Source organism: Varroa destructor, unplaced genomic scaffold, assembly GCF_002443255.2.
Source record: "Varroa destructor unplaced genomic scaffold, Vdes_3.0 BEIS01000005.1, whole genome shotgun sequence".
In the NCBI taxonomy this organism is placed as follows: Eukaryota; Metazoa; Arthropoda; class Arachnida; order Mesostigmata; family Varroidae; genus Varroa; species Varroa destructor.
The window spans coordinates 39,055,383-39,075,247 of NW_019211458.1; the positions used below are offsets into that span (position 1 = coordinate 39,055,383).

Sequence of the window (19,865 nt, forward strand, 5' to 3'; positions counted from 1 at the left end):
GCGAAAAATCTCCAAATGGGTCAGCGAGATGGTGAGTAAAGCGGGAACGTCGGGTTCGCTAGTTCCGCTCTGATTTGAAATGAACGAACGAGCATTGCACACCAGCAGCAGCAGCAGCAGCAGCAGCAATATAATGGTGGTCCGATGGTGAAATTGTGTCTCGTCTGCCCTTTATGCAGTCAAACCTTGCTACACTAGCTAACGCACTTCTTTTGTTCATCTTCTCCTCTCCAACTGCTACTGCTACTGCCGCTCGGTGCTCATCTTCGAGTGCGCAGCATTTGCTATCCATACTTGTCTGGTCGTCTAGTTACTGAGCAGAGCGGGCAATCAGTTGGCCGCATGGGTGGATCGAGGTATGTGTTGAGGAATGGGGCATAAGCTTCGGTAAAGCGCCGGTGGGGGGAAAGGGCAGCCGTCTGAGGAACTCAGCCCTACTTTTACGCGAGTCGCTACGATTACTGCTGCTGCTGCTCGAGACTTCAAGTCAGTTGTCGCTTCTTCAGAGATAGCAGAGCGCAGTACAAGTATAGCTGATAGGCGCCGGTCAGACAGGCAGACGAGTGGCGGGTAAGCAGCTATCTCGGTTCACCACCTCATCCCACCCCACCCCACCCCACCCCATCCCATTCCACCCCACTCCAGCCTTGCAGCGGCCGTTCTCATCTCCAAATCGGCCTGTCTGGGCGCAGCAGAGTCTAACCCGCACTAGCAGCGGCAGTATCAGCGGTGGCAATACTAAAGATATAAGTGCGCAAGTGTGTAACATAAGAAGCGGTAGGAGATGAGAATCGTAAGAGGGACGAAAGCCAGGACGGGGCAGAACGAGGAAAAAGATAAGACAGCTGACTAAAGGCCTTTATAGTTGCGTAGCTATAACAGTATCATTGTAACTTCTTCCATCGCTGCGTATTCTAGTGCTGCCAATCCTGCCTCTGCCTACATGGGGTGACCCTAGCAGGAGTGGGGCCATAGCAAGTTGTCTGCTGGGACTGCGCGAAACAAGCCGCGCTACCAGCGATGGCTTATTCGTTTTTGGTGGTTGAAATGCAGCTGTTCAGAGACGGAAAATGTACAGAAGTAAAGCGCTACGTGCGCATCTTGATTTGCCGCTATCGTCCGCACCTCGTATTTAAACGTGGATGGGCCTTTGGATACAATAGGCACCGATTGGACTTTTCCTTCGGTTGAGTATTCGTCTGCGCTCGGTTTCTGAGGAACGACTGAGCGAATGGTGTCGGTAGTGCCAGCGGTCCATTCAAAAATGATGCAGTTCTGGCCGCCCCCGCTAGGGCAGACATACACAGCAGTGACGCCAGCGGCTTTTGAAGGGTTAATAATATAAGCGGAAAAAGCAGCCGTGCGTAAAGTGGGTGGGTGACAGTACGAAACGGAACTGACTGACCATGGAAAGTGGGCGGAAAACGGGGCATAGCAAGATGACGCAAAGAGAAGAGACAAGAATGAATGATTCTCATAACAGTATGTGTTGCAAAAGCGAGCGGGGAATACCTCGTGAGATAGGGTGCGACGAAGCGAGAACTTTTCACATGAGTGGGGTGCCAGTGGGGGGTAAATATGTAGGGAGCTTTAATAAGAATAATGCACCAGCATTATTAGCAGTCATGCTAATAATAAAAGAGACGGCGATAACGTTTTCAATAGTAATTATAGTGACAAAAAGTAGCGATACATATAGATATATGTATATGCATGAGTTTGAGTGTTTAAGCTTGGACGAAGCTTCGGAATCTTCCTCCTATATAACAATATAAAAATCAACTACGTCGATATTGATGGCTTAAGCGAATCGCTCCTTATAGATTGGACCAGATGCAAGAAACGAGTACGATACCTCGAATGCCGTACAAGCCAAGAGCGGACGATTAATGTCGCTATTGTGTTATACATAGTACGTATATGCGTCTTGTTATATATCATTTGAACTACATTACATACTATTATCATAACAGAAACAACAGATCGCAAGCTTGAGAAACTGATGTCTTCCGAGGGATTTTTTCGTTGTAAATCATAGTCGATCGTTATGATAAATTGTTTCTCTTGAAGAGTATTACCCGACGTCACCTTTTAGCATAGGACGATGAAAGGCTTACACAACAAAATAACGTGACCTTGTAAAATGCATACATGGAATGGAAAAGGCCAGGCCGCCTTAAAAGTATTTCATTAAGACGTCAGAAGACGAAGGCAAAGAGGGCCTTAGAGAATGACCGGGTTGCTTCTAGCTTTAATAGATTAATGTCTGAACTTAAGGGCGCTTTTTAGAGCTTGGTAACGCCCCGACAACGCAGACATAAGCAACGCGCGCCTGTACAGCATATCCACTTGCTAGAAATATAATAAAGCTATTTAGGGCAGAACAAGTAGGAAAATTCTGAAATGCGTCTATCGCGCAGGTCGTCCATAGAACAAAAAATAGTCCATAATTCTCTTAATGTCTGTAAATGGCTCGAGTTAGTTTTGCCATTTTTCATCGCTATCAAGGCTTTTATCAGGCTACTGGGCCTTTGTCGTGTAGGAATCGATGCTGAAACCAATACGATCTCGCTTACATCCTTGTACATACGAAGACTAAACGTTTGTTATGATGTGGGTTAACACTTGCGCATGGCACGACTCCTTTTGACATGTTCGGTCCTCACATAGGGTGTACCGATACTCATATAGAATAGGTTTTTTTTTTGTGTAGCTGAACTCAGCGTAGTTGTAATTGATGAATACCTTTAGCTGTAGCTTCCAACGCCATGGGAAGTGCTTCTGAATATATTACCTGTAATAGACATAGAAACTAAGTTGAATCAGTGGTGTAGACTTGTACAGCTTTGTTTTCCCCTAACCTTAGTTCCCCCGCCGGCTTTCAGACTGCCTGTGCATGTTTCCTGCAGCCCGGCATGGAACAAGACTATTTGTTTCGCACAAATGATAATCTGCTTGCGACCAGTATATTAAAGGCCATACAGTTTTCTAATTTATTCCGATGTCAAGATTGACTCTTGACTTGATAGCAGTTCGTCGTTTAGCATGAAATCTATCTTGCTTAGAAAAAAAAAAATAGAAGCTGCTGAAGTTTGTTATATAGATTAATAATGTATTTTTAAAGTCATTTAAAGACTTTATTAGCAGGCAATAGTGTAGGAAGCTATGAATAATTTAGTCCGTACACTTTGTTATATACATATATAACGATATACAAAATGGTACTTATAGGGTTCGTTGTATTGAGAATAATTTTTTTTTTGAACAGCAACACTTAATTGATCACAGGCTTGAATATGTACTAATTCCTAGCGTTGTATTCGATCAGAAGAATTGTAACCTTCTATACCCCAGTAACAGGCAAGTTATCATTTGTAAAAAGTGCTTATTTTAGTTAGCTGACTAAAGTCGAATATAGCGCTGACGATATCGCATCTCTGAGCAGAAGAGATAGTGAGGTTCTAGATCCGAGATAACGTCAATTGACTCGGATAGCCAAAACGAAGAAACATACTCGCTCATTCTAGACGCCAAAAAACGGCTCAGCCACTGACAGGACGCATTGGCTGTACGAGACACAAATGAAATAAATCAACTACGATAGCCAGTTTTATACAATGATGAGAGTCCAGCAGAGCAACGAACAAAAAAACATCACGTGCGACCAAATTGTAGAAGTACGCCGCGCTGTATTCCATTGGTCCTGCAAAACTCGCGACAAACCGTTCACTGATACTAAATAAAAGAATATATATATGTGCAAATCTTCGACGAAGTTGCTGGCTCGTAAGCCCCCGGCTATCGGACGCGCCCACTGCACGCTGGGCCGTGGGAGAGGTGGGCGAATTGGCATCACGCCAATTCGCTAACGCCTTGTAATCGTTTGGGAACGAACTAGTTCTAAGCCGAGATGCCATCTTCCCGTTCTGTGCGTAGCTACTTTGTTTATATGCGCCCTGCCTGCCTATCTATCCTATCTTCTGAGCTGCGAACAAATTCTTATCTCTAAATTGTTAGCTGACTAAGACATGTTTAGACGCAAACGTTCGGAAGATGGCCTTACTTGATGTAACGTGGCGTGTAATCAGCACCAAGTCTGTGTTACATGTTTGCCCCGAAATGGCCTCCTGAGCGGCGTGAGTGCTTATTGGACCTTCAACCTTTATTGCCTATACGATGATGTGCAGCACACTACGAAGCCGCACAGCAGAGGTGATGCTAGGTCGTCTTTGATATTGAAATGATGGCATACATGGAACACCAAAATGCATCCTTATATCCATCTGTTGAGTATATGCAAAAAGCTGCGCTGCAGTCCTCCGAATGATCGTAGATAGGCCGTACTACTATCCATGAATGGCACTTTAATAAAATTTCACAGTCTCGTATTGATGGTCAACACTGTCAACTGAGTTTCGAAATATAATAGCAACTTGTGTCTCAGAGCCACGCAGCTTTGCCCCGTAGAGGCTAAAAGAACGGCAAATCCGGCATCTGTACCGATGTGCTGTAGATCGATTGGGACACATCGTTTTGTGCGTTGATTTGTCTTGTATACCGTCCAATAATTTATTTTCGACAATCTTGAAATAGGTAAGGTCTAATAAATAATTAAATAATAAATTAAATAAATAATAAAAATTTTACCGAACTTTTAAAGGGTTTAATACTATAGATCACTAATGAATTTCAATTATGAGTACAAGCAGTTCGAGCGTAGCAGTATACTATTGCCTTCGTCTGCGTCGGTAACGAAATCGTAACGACGGCAGCCGCAGTGCCAAATGATACTGAAAAGGGCGAATTGACCACATCACCCCTAACCTCGTTTTTTGTGTAACGTATTTTTAAAATGTCCTAGAATCTATTTAAATTGTTATTAAAAGTAGCCTCTTAGGGCAGCGTTCATATTTATTAGGACCTAACCACCAACATCAACCAAATAAACGAGAGTTAATCATGCACGCCTTTTTTTTTTGTGAAATTCGTCAATTTGTGTGTTGTGTTCAATAAGTACTTATGGATAATATATATGCTTGACTTAGGCCAGCTTATTACATTTAGGAACTTATATTTAAAAATGAGTTTCAACAGTGCCTTTATGTTTTGGCTAATTAATGCGGACATTTTTTTAAGTTAGCCTGATCGAAATTCGTTTGGACGCATGGAACTTAGTTCCTAACGCATGCGAAAGTATTATTACCATGTGAGCACCGCTTACGGAGATGATCCTTATCAAGATGATTATTACTATGGATTTGAGTATAACTTGAGTGCACATAAAGTGTTCCGATGAATCGAGTTCTTCCGATAAACCTAGTCGACGCTTATATACTGACCGCAGGTTATGACTAGGCCTTTTACCTAATCACGGATAATCTAGTTACAGATAGAATGGCTGACACGGAACAGCGACACCGGGGGGACTTTTTAAACTTCCGAAAACTTCCGTCAAATAAGCAGCAATGTTTTCAATATTACTTAGCATCCTAGGGGCAAATGGTTAGTTAGACGTGCCATCTGTCCATTATATAGTCCTAGAAAATTCACACATGACGTAAGAGCTGCATTTACATTCTATATGCCAAATAACCCAGACAGTGCTTCGATTGTTGCGTCTTTGTTTACCTTCAATCTTACGCGACGTTTGCCTCTGCAGGGGGCGTTTGGAGTTTGGTTTTCGTCCCATTCAGCTAGATTCACTGTTCGCTAGATAGCCGGGCCTCTCTCCACCCTTTGGGTTTGTACGCCCGAAATTCGCCCACTTCAACCAAAGCTATGTATACGTATGATGAGGGCCGTTATCATGATATGGAGTTGTTTTGTTGTGTCGCCGCCGACCCAGGAAACCACCGAACGCGTCCGAAGGTTAGTGTACGCGCAATAGAGCACAACGTTTGTTCGGTACACCGACGTCTCCTCTCGACGTGCCTGCCCTATTCGCCTGTTTGCACGCGTTCCCTTCGACTACTCAAAGGGAGTTAGAAAGAGGGGACTCAAACGGCAACCGTTCTATCTGTCTATTAGACCTTTAACTACCGGCGTGTCGTAGACTATCCACAACGTCAAGGCCTAGCTGTTCACCCCCCGTTCGCAAACTTTTCGCAAAGTTGCTAGTAATGAGGCCTAAATGGTTTCTGCCCGGCCAGTCTAGCTCGGACATTAGTATAGGCTGGCTCTTATAGGCACCGCATTCATATAGCATAGCACTTGCGTACTGTATGAATATAGACCAAGACGATAATGCAGTAGAATGAGCCGGATGCATGATAATTCGTGATGTTCCTCCCCTACACACGCACATACACACACGTAGAGAGACATACAAAACACCGGAACACGGAGGAGCATCGTTTATGTCTGGCGTAATTGTGTTAAAAACGGGAAGTTGTTGTTAATGTTGTTCAAATAATGTTGACTACTACACCGGCCGCAGTGACCGAGGGCCTGACAAATGGTCTGCGCAGTCCTGTGGGTTACACGCGGTAGAGGAAACAATGCCTTTAGATGAGGAGAGGTGCAACACGGACAGATAGCGAGTGTTCTGTAGTGACAACACTATGCAAAGGGGTCGTGACTCTGTATCGTCATGCTCGTGATACAGTAACGTTATCCGAACATTTGTCACCCTTATCAACTGTAGTTAAAGATGTGCGTAATTTAATGAACGTGAGAAACAAGAAAAGGCAAGAAGAAATCATCTCGCAACCACTGTACAACTTGGCGTCATTTTGCATGCTAGCGACTATGTGTAAGGTAGGAGGCGTTCATTTAGCAACTGAAGCTGCAGATCTCTGCAGTTTTTTTTAGCACTGAGACACCTTTTCGCCAAATCGAGCTAATCAGAGTTTGACGCTCACCTTCTCAGGGCTTTTGCAGACGATCTTGCTGTATCCAGACAGTCAGGCAAGAGGAAACAAGGTAGGTATAATCCGTCCAAACTTTATGCTGTACACCCCGTGTCATAACAACAAGATACGTGTTTAACACTTGTGGATGCATCAATACATGTGTAAAGCGGCAATATCGTGGCCCTCATAGATCTCTAGGTAAAATACGTTTAGCAACAAAGCATTTATTACTGTTGTTGGAGAGTAGACAGCCTGTCTGTAGATAAAGAGTTCGTGAAAGCATAAGCAACGGGTATTCAAAGGGGGCGTCGGCGGCGGCGGCGGCGGGAGCAAGGGTTGTGCATCTGGCTTCAAAGAAAAGGGAGTTCTTAAATTGCTCGTCGGATAAGATATGAAAATAGCTAGCAAACCGTGGCTGAGACTATAAGTTGATATGGCCTGCACGAAGGACAAGGCAAAAAAGAGCACAACGGGATAGCAAAGCGAAAGCCTTTGTCCTGGCCCTGCTCTAGTGGCTGGCTGCCTTTCGGATGGAAGATGGATCGCGTTGGCAAAGCGTCGTTGCCTGGGGAAACTTCGAGTAAAAAAGCCGAGTCACAAAAACCAGCAAGAACTCTGTTGTGGATGTGGCACGGGGTTTTGGGTGAGAAGATGGAGAATTTGTTAAGGGGAGTGCGGATACTCGTTGAACTTCGGGTCGACGGTTTGGCTAGACCTTGGGGGGTTTGGTCTTGGCCTCGGGAGGTTAAAGCTTTTAAATAAATGGGTCATATTTTTGTTGATATTGCCGTTACCGCCAGCGCCACGGCTGTTCGCCGCTCCTGCAATGTGCAACGACATCGGGTAACGTTGGCGTCCGGAACATGGAAACTACGTCGGGACACCTCGTATCGTTCGTGGTGACATTCGTTATTCGTTGTCACACTGTTCTACGATCATCGCCGGCAGCAATGGAACAAATAGTTGTGACGAAAAATAGGCACAGCAGGTAAGATGGCTTCGTCGCCATGAGCCTCGCAAGACGTGTGGAAAAAGCTAAACGCAATAACTAAGTGGAAAAGAAAGAAGTGTGAACACGCAAACGATTCAGTCATTGACTTCTACAGAAAATCATGCACTGCCAGCGTACTGCCATCAGTAAGTAATTACTGAATGTTACAGAATAACTTATAAAATACATTACCTAAACGATTTCTGGAATCTACTTTTCACACAGCTAGCGTAGACTGACTAGAAATTAAACGTTTAAGTACTAGATATAAAATCTGAATACATGATATGACTACAAGTAAAGTACCTCAAAGGCGATTCCTGCTAATAGACAATGCTGTGTACGTACGTAGCCGCCAATGAATATTTTTCAATCGTACGACAACAGGGAATCACTTTCAGTCATAGTTGGTGCAACTAATTATTGTTATTATTATTGCTAACTTTTCATAATTTAGTGAATAGACATTATGACTCAAGTTAAAAAGTTTGAAATTTCATGTCTGGCACATAAATATTTCCTAGTATCTCCGTACCACAACATCTCCCATTAGTTGTTCTACCGGTCCCTGCATCAGCAAACGCTGGATGCATTGGCTTAGCAAAAAGTTGATTATATCAAATCAGATAGTCGCAACAGCGGAACAACCCGAACACTATCTAAATGGGGATATCTATCCATTGGTTTCGGTATAGCTAAGTAGCGGCATCCATAGTCGAAGTCACTGCCTGTTCATCGCTGGCTAGTAAACACAGGCGGTTTGGAAGGCCGCGCTGGAACCAATGCTGGGGGCTGCGTGCACGATACGTGCTCACACGTGTTTCGTGTTATGATGGACCCAAGCCATAAGGCAGCGACGACAGTCATACTAAGTCACCCTATAAAATCGTGGACGTACGTATTTAGCTACAGACAAGGGCATCGCGTACAGAGGGACACACACAGACATACTCCATTCCGAGCACAGTTCATACAGTGTATACGTAATCTTCCTATGTTTAGATAAATTTAAGGGTTCTTTTACTTTGATTACTTTCTCAGTACTTAGCTCCTTGTCTAGAAATACTAGCTACATACTTTAGCATGAATGGCCTGAAATGGTGAACAAGCCACACTTTTAGAAACTAGTTTGTCATCATATTCCCCCGTTGCTTTAGCTGATTGTCATTTTATATAGTTAGGTGACTTGGGGTAACTCAGTGCTTAAAATACGTATAGCGAATATTACTGATCTTTGGAGAAAAGACTATTTTAGCGTAGTAAAATAATACAAAGCTAACAATAACGGTAGTACTGGTATGTATTTTCAAGGTCGTTTGTTAGCGCTTTCCCTAAATGAAACCAAAAATGATACATGAATCATTCAGAACGAACGTCCTTTTGTATTGGCTTTTGTTCTTAGAATGCCGTTGTCGGTGTACCTTAGAATCGGCTTGTAACACGAACTGATGAGGTAGACAAATTACATCCCTATCAGTTCTACTGCCTAGTATGATATAAGCGCAACTATTTTACTTTTGTTCTTATATTCCATTATTGGCCTTTGACACCATCAAGCAAGGCGCCTACAAAGAAAAAATTAAGGGGTAATATCCAAAACACCTCAAATTCTACAAAGCCAAAAATAGCTACGCATATTGAAATACGTTGCCTCTAACAATGCACTTAGCACTATTTGGACTAGATGTATATATTCTGAAATGTCCATACATTACAAATATAATTAGTAATGAGATCATCATCGAATTTATGTAGCGCATATTTATCCGTTAGCTAGCCTCGCTGACCGACATCGTCGACTGCTCTTCGTGTTCTATACAGGCGTTTTGAATATAATAATAAACCCTCTATAATTGTTGCTAATCGCATTATCGCTACTTTGACGGCCGGCATAGGAACCGCATTCGCGAGTTCACGGGTCGACCATCCCACCGACGGTTGGACGACACGGCAACCGTGAAGTGGCGTTGGGCTCAATCGCAGTGGGTGAAGGCTGTTTCCCTTCAGTTCTCGTCGTGCCATTTACTTGCGTCCTATTGCAACGCCTTCTATCTACAAATGTACTTAGTACGCATACATATGATTAAACGCATAAGTTATATGTACTGTCGAAATGTCTTGACGATCTCCCGCAAAACAGGTCTATGTAGCTTCCATCGCTAGTCTAACCAAGCTATGCCGCTCGTCTGCGAGAGGTCCTGAAAGGCGGTGTTTAGACGGGAAAATCAGCCGTATTGGAAAGGGGCACTGAAGGTTCGTCGCTGCTTTGCAGGATAGGGGAAACGGACGCGGCCATGCCTACTTCTCCATTTGATAAGTCGGACAGACCACGTAATGATGACGACGCCGCGGTGCAGCTTTTATTGATAAAGATGATCAGAGATCGACTCGACTTTTCACGACTATTATATTTCTGCTGCTATCTCTACTATACACAACGACTTACGTTGGCATTGTTGTTCTTGGATAGAGTAGCGCTCTTGTTCCGGTAACCCGCCTCGAACCCTCTTACTACCGTCGCACTGCGTTCCGCCATTACCACCACCAAAATCCCCGCTGCTACGGCAATGTTGGAGCAAGTCTTTCCTCTCACTCACACTCTCACTCACCCACGCACACACACACATATAGACGTACTTTTCCGTTTAATAATTGAACGCGGACGCGACTAATCAACGACTATGAGGCAAAGATAGCGGTGGCGGCGATTGCCTAGTTCTGGGTTCAGTTGTACAGAGAGGGCGGCAATACGAGCAGCAGTAAACATAGACACACACGCACACATGCACAGCGAAAGTTCGAGAAAGCGGTAGAGTTGGTTTTATTTTTGGCTGAGAGGGGTAAACGGGACAAGAGGGGAAATCTGCTTTGCTATTGTACTAAAACTCTTATTTTTTTCTCCGTTTTCCTTTTCAATCTTCACCATTTCAACGGATGCAGCGGGAGAGCAGCGGGTGGCTAATATGATCGGTTAATATTTATGCCTTTTTCTAAGGAGCAGTAGCGGTAGTAGTGACTGCTAGGAGCAGACGGTGGGAGCTGCCGATGTTACTGTTCTGCTCCTGTTTTTTGCTATTGTTGTTCTTTATGCGGCTGCCCTTGCTGCTTTGGCCACTGTTACGGCTCCTGCCTGCACCAGCATTAAAACCACCGACTGGCAGACGTCGTCAGTACACCACCCGCTCTGTTCTGACTATGGCTCTATATATATATATATATTTATGTAATGCCATATAATGCTCATATATATATATACGGCAGCCAGTGCGTTGTTCATCGGTAGACCAGTTGTTGTCCGCAACGTTATTCCATCAGACGCGAAAGCACAGCTAGGTGAAACTAGGCGACCTCTAACTTGTTTTTATCCAGGAGAAGGAGGCATGTTGCGTGGTCTAAGAATGGAGACCTTTCTTAGAGAGAGCAATCCGTTGCACTGTTAGCCTGCCTGCTTGCCGACCGTCGACAGGACGGCTTGTAGGGCGCGTGGTTAGTGATGGGACTGAGACTCTGCGGTAGACCCAGGGGCGTCATAAACAAGCCACTCGACCAGATTAGGCGTGCGCCCATCCAATCCGCGACGTCTCCTCCGTTCTTCTGACGGGGCTGAACGCCACACGAAGCATCGCTACCAACACCTTCACCACCAGGCTCTACGTACCATGCACAAGGACCTGCGTGCTAGACGGTAGTGGGCCACACAATATATATAGTCTAGTATTCTCTGAGCCTAAACCTGCTACCACTGTAGACGAGTAGTACCAAGTGAAGAAGGGACAGCAAGCTTTTAACAGACGATGTAGCCTTCAGCAAGATGCCAACATCGGATCGACCTGTTACCGCTGTTCCGTCCCGTAAATTAGGGAGTGGAAACGGATTAGAGATGCAACATTCCCTTTCAGTCAAAAGTTGATCGAAACGATGTGCCATTAAAAGCATTTGTAATATCAAAGTTTTTGATGATCTTGGTCTAGTGCACGTTCCGCAAAGATCTTCTTGAAGAGTATTAAAAGGATCGATAAACAGCGACGCTGTATACGGTGGAAAATACTGAAAAGAGGTTCCGCCATGCTATTATACAACGAGTCTCTGATGGACGACCAGTTCAATCTCAGGTCGAGTGCAATTTTTACTGAAGCGATCTCGGCAATAGGACAAAAAAGGAGAGTATGCTCAATCACTCCGTTCTGCTCATTTCCTCAAAAAAATCTACTTCACGCCCCAAATTGCGGCCTCAAACCGGTGAGCTGTGTTGTGAACGAAAATCATTAAATTATTTAAAACGAATAAAAAACGTATCTAATTGGAACAACTATATTTAACCCCCGGGGCCGGGGGGGGAGGCAAAGAATCGTTGAAACTCGAACCGGATAGCTTTTCTTTTATTAAACGTTATTACGTTGAACGTTTGAACTTATATACTTCGAACGGTCTGTAGTTAGCCAAGTTGAGCTGTGCTAATTAAATAAGCTCATCTAATAGTTAGCGAGAAGTCATTTAGAATATTCAGTTAACGGACTAGATTGATTTTGAAGGCGGCGACGGCGATGATGCTGATTGTAATCGAGAAATGCCCCAATGAAGGAGTGGCGGGCTGCTGGGAGCTGGCCCGTTAATTCGCCAGTTCTAAAAACGAACGCGTTTCAAAAATTCAAAACTCGAATAGATCAGAGAACGTTAATCAATGTGTATTTACAGCCAGCAAGCAGAGGCTAAATATGTATTCGAATCAGATGGCAGAGGGCGAATGCCACGATTGTGGTGAATTCCGAATGAGTGAGCGCATGCATAACCCAGCCACAACGAACACCCGCCGTAGAGGGTGATGGGTGGAGAGGACCGAGCGGGGCAAAGGGGTCTGGAACGGTCTCTACCTCAACAGCCCACCCAGGGAGCCAAACAGTTCTGCATCGATCTAAATCGGGACAAATTTTGATTTGCAATAAGCGCAAATCGGCTGACGTGCCTTGAAACTCTACGGACAAGAACAACGGATGATTCTTTGAACGATCCCGGTTGTTCCATTGTCGGTCAAGGTCGAGTTTACGGATTCTCACGTACTGAAATGCTTTTATCTAGGTGAAACGGAATTGTCTGCAGGTATAATTTATGCACATTAAACAAACAAAACTATGCCGATAATCGGGGAAAAACACATCGTAATAGTAAAGTAGTCATAATAACAACATATGCAAAGGCGCAATAATGATTGCAGACGCAGTGCAGGATTGATGCTTGTAATTTTTTAATGCTCAAATTACTCTATCGTGAATATGATTAATCGGTTAAAACTAAAATATCTATGTTTTTAAATAAGCAATATTTTCATATGTCTCGGTAGTTGCCCTAAAACAACATGTGTCAATAATACACAGAATATGCATAGAACATTTATTTGGGCCCACTCAGCAGTTATTCATCACCCGACATTGCTGGTAAGTGTAGAGCCGCGATACCTTTGATGATTGGCAGATAGTGCCCTAATGACGTCCATTGCCGTGTCGACTAAAGTCACCAAACTTTGTGTGTAGCACGCTAGCCCGCCAAATTCATTGTGGGGAGTTTATTAGCATAGCATCGTATACGGGCGGCTGCAATGAGAGTGCGATCACACGTTCCGCCTCGTGTCATCCGTAAAACTTGGTATCTTACAGTTGCCTCAGCACGTTTTCCTTTGGGCTGAGTGTGAACTCAGCTGCCCACAGTCAGATGCCCACTCGGACTATATCTTTCGCGTAGCTCATGCGAAGTAGATCCTATCGCTCGGTATCGACAGAAACGGCAGCAGCAGAAGAAGTAATGGTAGGACCCGTTGGACACTAACGATGTCTCCGGAGAAGTGACACCACACTCTCTCGCGCCGACGTTTTCCGCTACTCTCATTCCGCAACGGCCGGTCTACGCTTGCAGCGCCCCCTTCGTGAATAGAGCCTGTAAGCTATGTTAGTAGCATCGAGCGTCGCAGTTTCGGTATTCGTCGGCCCGTCGGTGTAACTAATACTACTAGAGTGTCCCCGGCATGCGATAGCGTATTAGATAGTTCGACCGACACAAATGTCCGTTGTGACCTTTGGCAGGGGCAGACGGCATCAGGCAAGGAACCAAGCAGATGGCATTTTCGACGCCATCATTAGAGGGCCAATCCGCCCCTTCTGTCTCGATCTTCTTTCCGGTCAGCTTGAGCGTCTGTCTCATCTAATTCCTGTCTGTTAGCTCACTTTCCTACTGATCTACGGGCGCCTTCTATTTTACCCTATGGCCGTATCGCAAAGAACTGCGTCTCAGGTTAGCCTCGTCGCTCTTCGTTATCCTTTCTGCCCCCCGAATCACCCTTTCTCTGCTTTGGCCCTCCCCAAGGCATCGTCTGGTGAATCCCTGCCTATCCCTAATTGTCCAGTTATGCCAACCATGAACCCACCTGAGTCCCAGCGGTTCATCGAATACCGAAGTCTAGTCGATGATGGCAGACGAGACACATAAACGTCGAACCTTAAGGCTATGGTGGCATGCCATTTAATTTAAGCAATATATAAGACAAACATGATATACAACGTTTGATTTATGTTTATACATGCTAAGACAGTGTTAGAACGATTGCATTTACTGTAATATTTTTTTCAGAAGTATGGCAGATGTAAGTCCGAAGTGATTCTGGAAAGACGGAAACAAAAAGTGGCATCATCCAGAGGTCAAATCAACCTAATTTCGCTGCCTCGTCGGTGAGGCGGTGCATTATCCTCGCTAGACCGGGTTAATCTCAGCTTAAAATAAAAAGAACTGGTTCTTACTAAGCTTTGCAGTAGATAATGTCCTATTCTCCTGCCTAATCTTCCCGGGCGCATAACCTGGTTAAGCGAATATTTGCATAAAATGTTTTGTTTACTTTTTCAGCCTCTGCGAGCAGACGAAATTTTTCATCTCACCATCACTCGTTGCTTTTTATTAGTCCCTAATGCTAGCTGTATATCCGCTTAAGAGAATATAAAAAAAAAGTTCAAAAAATAATTATTAGGCTATTACAATGTCGTTAAAGTATATGTTAACTCAGTAAAAGACTAGTAAGGTGTTTCGGCAACGTCTTTATTCTCAGGTGGCGGAACGGAAGAACTGTGAGAGTGAGATAACATCCGATACACTTACTTTCATGAAGTTTACGGTTGGTTTAACTGTGCACTTGCTTTGACGGGCCCACGACCACTCGTCGGAAGCGGGGGTGCGTTTTGAATCTCTGATTTGGCTCGCACCCGCTCTGCAGCCACCACAAACGGAAGAGAAAAGGCGGGAAAAATTGGCCCGATTTCGGTGTTATAAAGTCTGGCTATCCGTGTTCAAGTCACGAGAGACCGACTCCAGGGCTGGTCCAAATTGCCCCCGGGGTACCCTTCGGGGGCTAACAAGAGCGAAACATGGCTGCGCCGAATAAGGTCAGGGCGAGGGTCATAGTCGTTCCACTATACTGCCATCATTGTTTCCGGTGAATGATCCACCAGCTCTTCTTTATCAAATGAGCCACATGAGGCTGATGACGGATAAGTGCTTCGCAGTCCCAGTAACTCAATGGTGGTGCGCTGGTATCCTCCAACAAGCTTCGTAGGCTGGAACAGCTCATTCAACAAGCATTAAATGACAGAAGATAAATCACAATGGTTCACCTTATGAAGGCCTCACGAGCGCCGATGATGACCGTGTTTTTATTGTCCTACAAACGCTGCGTATACTGATGCTATTATTAGTATTTGATAAAACGAACAAAGTGTGATTTACTTGACGCCACTTAATATACAGCCATTTGCAGTTTCGAGTTACATCCCGAAATATGTGTCCCGCAAAGCTTCAACAAATACTCGTTTACAAAGTCCATTGTAAAGAAAAAATGAAGGAAAGTTACCTAAGCATCCATAGGATTTAATGCCGAAACAAATTCACAGAGGACTCTTTGTGCGAAACCTACAAAAGTTAGAACACGTGATATCGCTCTCCTCTACAATATAGTCAGTACGATGTATTTTATAAACAAATACATGCGTCCTCTGTGTGTAATGAAGATGCGAAATCTGTACGGTTACTGCCATCTCAGCTGATGTCTATGAGAACACAAGCGGGATTCATCGTAAAACAGGGCTGGGTCTGCGTTACGGGATAAGAACGCGGTAGGTAAAAATGGCAAACGTGCTCGTGTATCGGTTGCTACAAATGTTATACTCGACTATACTATCCAAATAGGGCGTCGTCGAACTAAAATATTGACCCGAAAACGTCCCGTGTTCCTAAACGCCCCACCACTTCCATAGGGTTTCTGCAGCTGTCCGTTGTCCTGCTACGATAACCACACCGCGATGAAGAGTTAACTAGCTAAGGACAGAGAAAACGCAAATGAAAGAAAGGTATTGGTAGAGTGCGTATGGTGCTGTGGTGCAGAAACTTGTGAATTATTTAGCGCATCACCACCAGGGCGGCAGACTGTTGGTCGCTTGCTCTTTGTCCTAGCGACCAGCTAGGGCAGAAGGGCAGTTAGCCCGTAATGGCCTGCGATGCGACTTTCCTGCGGCATCTCGAATTGTCAGCAAGAAAACATCGCACTGTGGGTGAGCGAAGAACGGGCTCGGATCCTATTCGCCGTCCAACAGTTGAAAGTACTATGTGAATGCATAGCGGGGGAAGGTAATTCAAGATGCTGAGAAAGGTAATTCAGCTGTCCCTCGATCCCAGGATGGGGCTGACCGTTGACCATATCAGCTCTAGAGCAGACACTAGGTGATCCTTGGGGTTCGAGTTTCCATCTCAGCTTCGCTTATGTGTCGCCACCAACTTTCTTGTATGTAATGAAAAGAAGCTACTAATCTTTATGCTACCAGACAATCTACCACTCATAGTAGCAAAACTTGTAGAAGTGTGGCTGTTCGTTCGCAATTAAAACCAAAATTCAGACCATCAAAGTTAGCTAATAAAACGAGTGATCTCGTTTGATTTTCACTGTCTCTCTTATTAAGAGCAGTCGAGTCTTCGAAAACTATATCATCTTAGCAGTCTTTCGGCTTACTGCCTGTCGACGATGTCAAAGCGTCAACATAACTGAAGCATTTTCTATGCTTTTTTCGCCAGTCGCTCTTATCTGATTCCTTTTCCCGTAAGACTAGTTATCTGTCGACTAGTAATGCCAATTTTTAGCAACTCTTTTTGCCGGTAAAACATTGACCGTAGCAGTAGGATACAACTGCTACATTCTGTATATCCTGTCACACATACTAACGCTCATAAACTCCTCGCCGCCGTTCTCCCGTAACTATGGTCTTCTCTGGACGCTGTATACACAACATGTCATTATAATACGCTGAAATGATATGAAAGGCTATGTTAGCCATTGCACAACGGGGCAAACAATAAACATGACAACAGCGACACCGAAATTAGTAGAGCCAGCATTACCATCAACAGGTAACGCTCCGCATTTACGACGCCAAAGTGGCTATATCCGCCTGTGTCGTTGCTGGTCAAATAAATAGGAGTTGCCGTTCCGTGATTCCTGTTGTTAGCGCCGATCTAGCCAGCGTGGGGCAAATTTGTGCAATTTGTAGCGTGCCCAGTTTTCTGCTCGGGCATTTGCCCCGTTCATCAACTATACAAACTCCATTTTGCGCTGGCATGTAACAGCAGCTTTGCTGTAGCGGCTATGTGTGTTTTAGGTAGGTAACTGTATGGCCATATTTAAAAAAGGCCCGCTTTGTCGCCCATATTAGCATCAGTTGATGTGTGCGTGTCTTAGCTGTTCACTTTTACAATGTGTTAAACACTATGTACTTCATAAGATGACATTGATCGTCATTGAGGAAAAGGACAAACTAATTACGATATTTTGATGATAATTAACAGAAAAACGTCTGCGCTAACAGCTAACGGAGTTGTGCTACAGTTACCGAGGAAGTTAAAGATAGAATATTCAACATTCATTATCTACATAATATGCTGCTGCAATGGTAACAAAATGGCTACTATTAAATAGAGGAGACAAATTCATAGTGCTGTTAACCGGGGGCAACAACAGTGGCGGATGATCTTCGCTAAGCTCGTACGTTGTATTATTTAACGGCCCGCTTTATTCTGTTTGTGCAAAACAAAGCTATACGGAGAGGACTAAAAGCAAGTTTCTAACTGGGAAATTCCTAAGGCTACGGTAACGTAAGAAGCTAATTTGTGTCTGGAAAAAATTGTCTAGAAAAAAATCGGAGAAAAGCATCGTTTTGTAACAACTGAATCAAGGTTTCTCCCGTCACCCAGTCGACATATTAGTATTCAGTGAAATTAGGGCAAGAGCCAGATAGCAATGGTATAAGTTTAAAATCGCAAAAGACACAGTTTTTGCTGGAATCACAAAAGTGATTAGGAATGATAGACCCGTCGTGACGAGCATATTGCTTCTGACCATCGGGCTTAATAATACCTTTAGTACGTATCATATCTCCTGTGACCGTTAATAATATAGCCTCTCCACACGTTCATCATCTACCGCCAGTACCTCTGCGTGATGCTTGTTGGGCATACATACTGTCTATACAATACAATCAATACAATCACTAATCTATTGTGTTTACTGACGGAGGTGAATCCATCCGTCCCACGCCGTTTTACCATCCAGCAGGTCTGTCTGTTTGTTATAGGGATCAACAACGTGGCTAGTCAGTGCAGCAGCAGCAACGGTCGACAGACACACAAAACACAGCAGGGATAAGATAGCAGCCGAAAGCAGGGCGATGGTGGAAAGGCATCATAGTTCGAGCTAAGAGGCTCGGACAACATTGGAACAGGCACGACAACACCGTTGTAGTCACCGGCGCTATTGGCAGGCCCTGCGCGGTCTGTTACATAAGCGGAAGCTTAACTCAGCTGTCCACTCACCCAAATGTTTCTCTGAGAAGCGGTTGTTCACTGCAACAAGAGGGGAGGAGGACACACCTCCAAAACGTGGCCTATCTCGTATCCTAGTCAGTCCTGTGGTGGCAGACAGGCAAGCAGGCGAGCGGGCCAGCAGGCACAATAACAGCAACATTAACAGAGCTAAACCTCACGTTGTCAAACAGGGCGCTGGCCTCACTAGCCAAAAGCAGTTCCAGTCAGACAGACAGGTGGCGGTCTAATGAATATAGCCAATCATCTAACCGCTTAGTCAATAAATCAAGCGCGTTTAATATTGCCTTAATGGCTCGACGGCTGTCGTCACCTGCGTTCAACTGGCTGATTAGTGGTCGCTAGCGAACGGTAAACGTTTTCCTTCAATATGATGCCTAATGAAGAACAATTCCCGCCCTTGGATTAGAAACAGCAAAGGTGGGACCCTGTTGCCACCGGTCCCAGAACGAAATTGGCATATTGGGGATAAGTTGCTGTCTCTTCTGATAAACGATGTTTCTGACTGACATACAATGGTGAGCCAATTGTTCGCTGGCGACAATTTCTGAGTCATGCATTAAGAGGACCACGAACAGAACGGCCTATTCGAAATATCGAGTTTTTACCCTGCTAAATAAAGAAACAACAGGGTCTGCAACTATTAACAGCAATTTCAGTATATATATATATATATATATATAAAATCCACAAATAGGCAATTCGGTCCTGCTGTTCTCGATGATCCCTTTAATGCTTCTCTTTTGAAACCGGCTCCAGTTCTACCCCTTATCATCATCAGCAGCAGCCTGAAATGGTGTCGACGTTCACGGGAAGATCCTGCGTCGGTTCACAGGACTAGCACCTAATTGCCAACCAGAACTCCTTCCTCCTGCAGATCATCCAGGCAAGAGCCGCTGTATCCCAACGTTCCCTCAAACCGGGTCCCGCTTGAAGAAACCATCTGTTGAAACGGTAACTATCGAATTTCGTTAATGGACCACTCCCTGCGCCCTTTGCAATCGGGTGCCCCATCTCTTGGCGGTTCATGTGCTTTTCCGTCGGCGGTGGCGGCCTGCTGCTCCCACGAAAAGGTGATCGTTGGGAGAATCTCGTATTGGCCAGAACGTCGTGGTACAGTGTTG

The 19,865-nt window shown here is 44.6% G+C and overlaps 2 protein-coding genes across 3 annotated transcripts in view; one reads left to right on the top strand and one right to left on the bottom strand.

Moving 5' to 3' along the window:
• LOC147755671 (uncharacterized) overlaps window positions 1–11,023 on the bottom strand; it is a 60,267-nt gene extending 49,244 nt beyond the window's left edge. For both annotated transcript variants that reach the window (XR_015328703.1, XM_086990486.1), the window contains exons 1-2: window positions 10,289–11,023; window positions 2,746–2,794 (exon numbers count right to left, since the gene is read on the bottom strand). Coding sequence is in view for 1 of the 2 variants with exons in the window: in XM_086990486.1 (XP_086846612.1) it covers window positions 2,746–2,794; window positions 10,289–10,378 (139 nt within the window). In the remaining variant the exon portion in view is untranslated. The remainder of the gene's footprint in view (window positions 1–2,745; window positions 2,795–10,288) is intronic.
• The window catches only part of LOC111251731 (neurotrimin-like), a 103,472-nt gene that overhangs the window by 34,401 nt on the left and 49,206 nt on the right, over window positions 1–19,865 (top strand). The window lies entirely within an intron of this gene.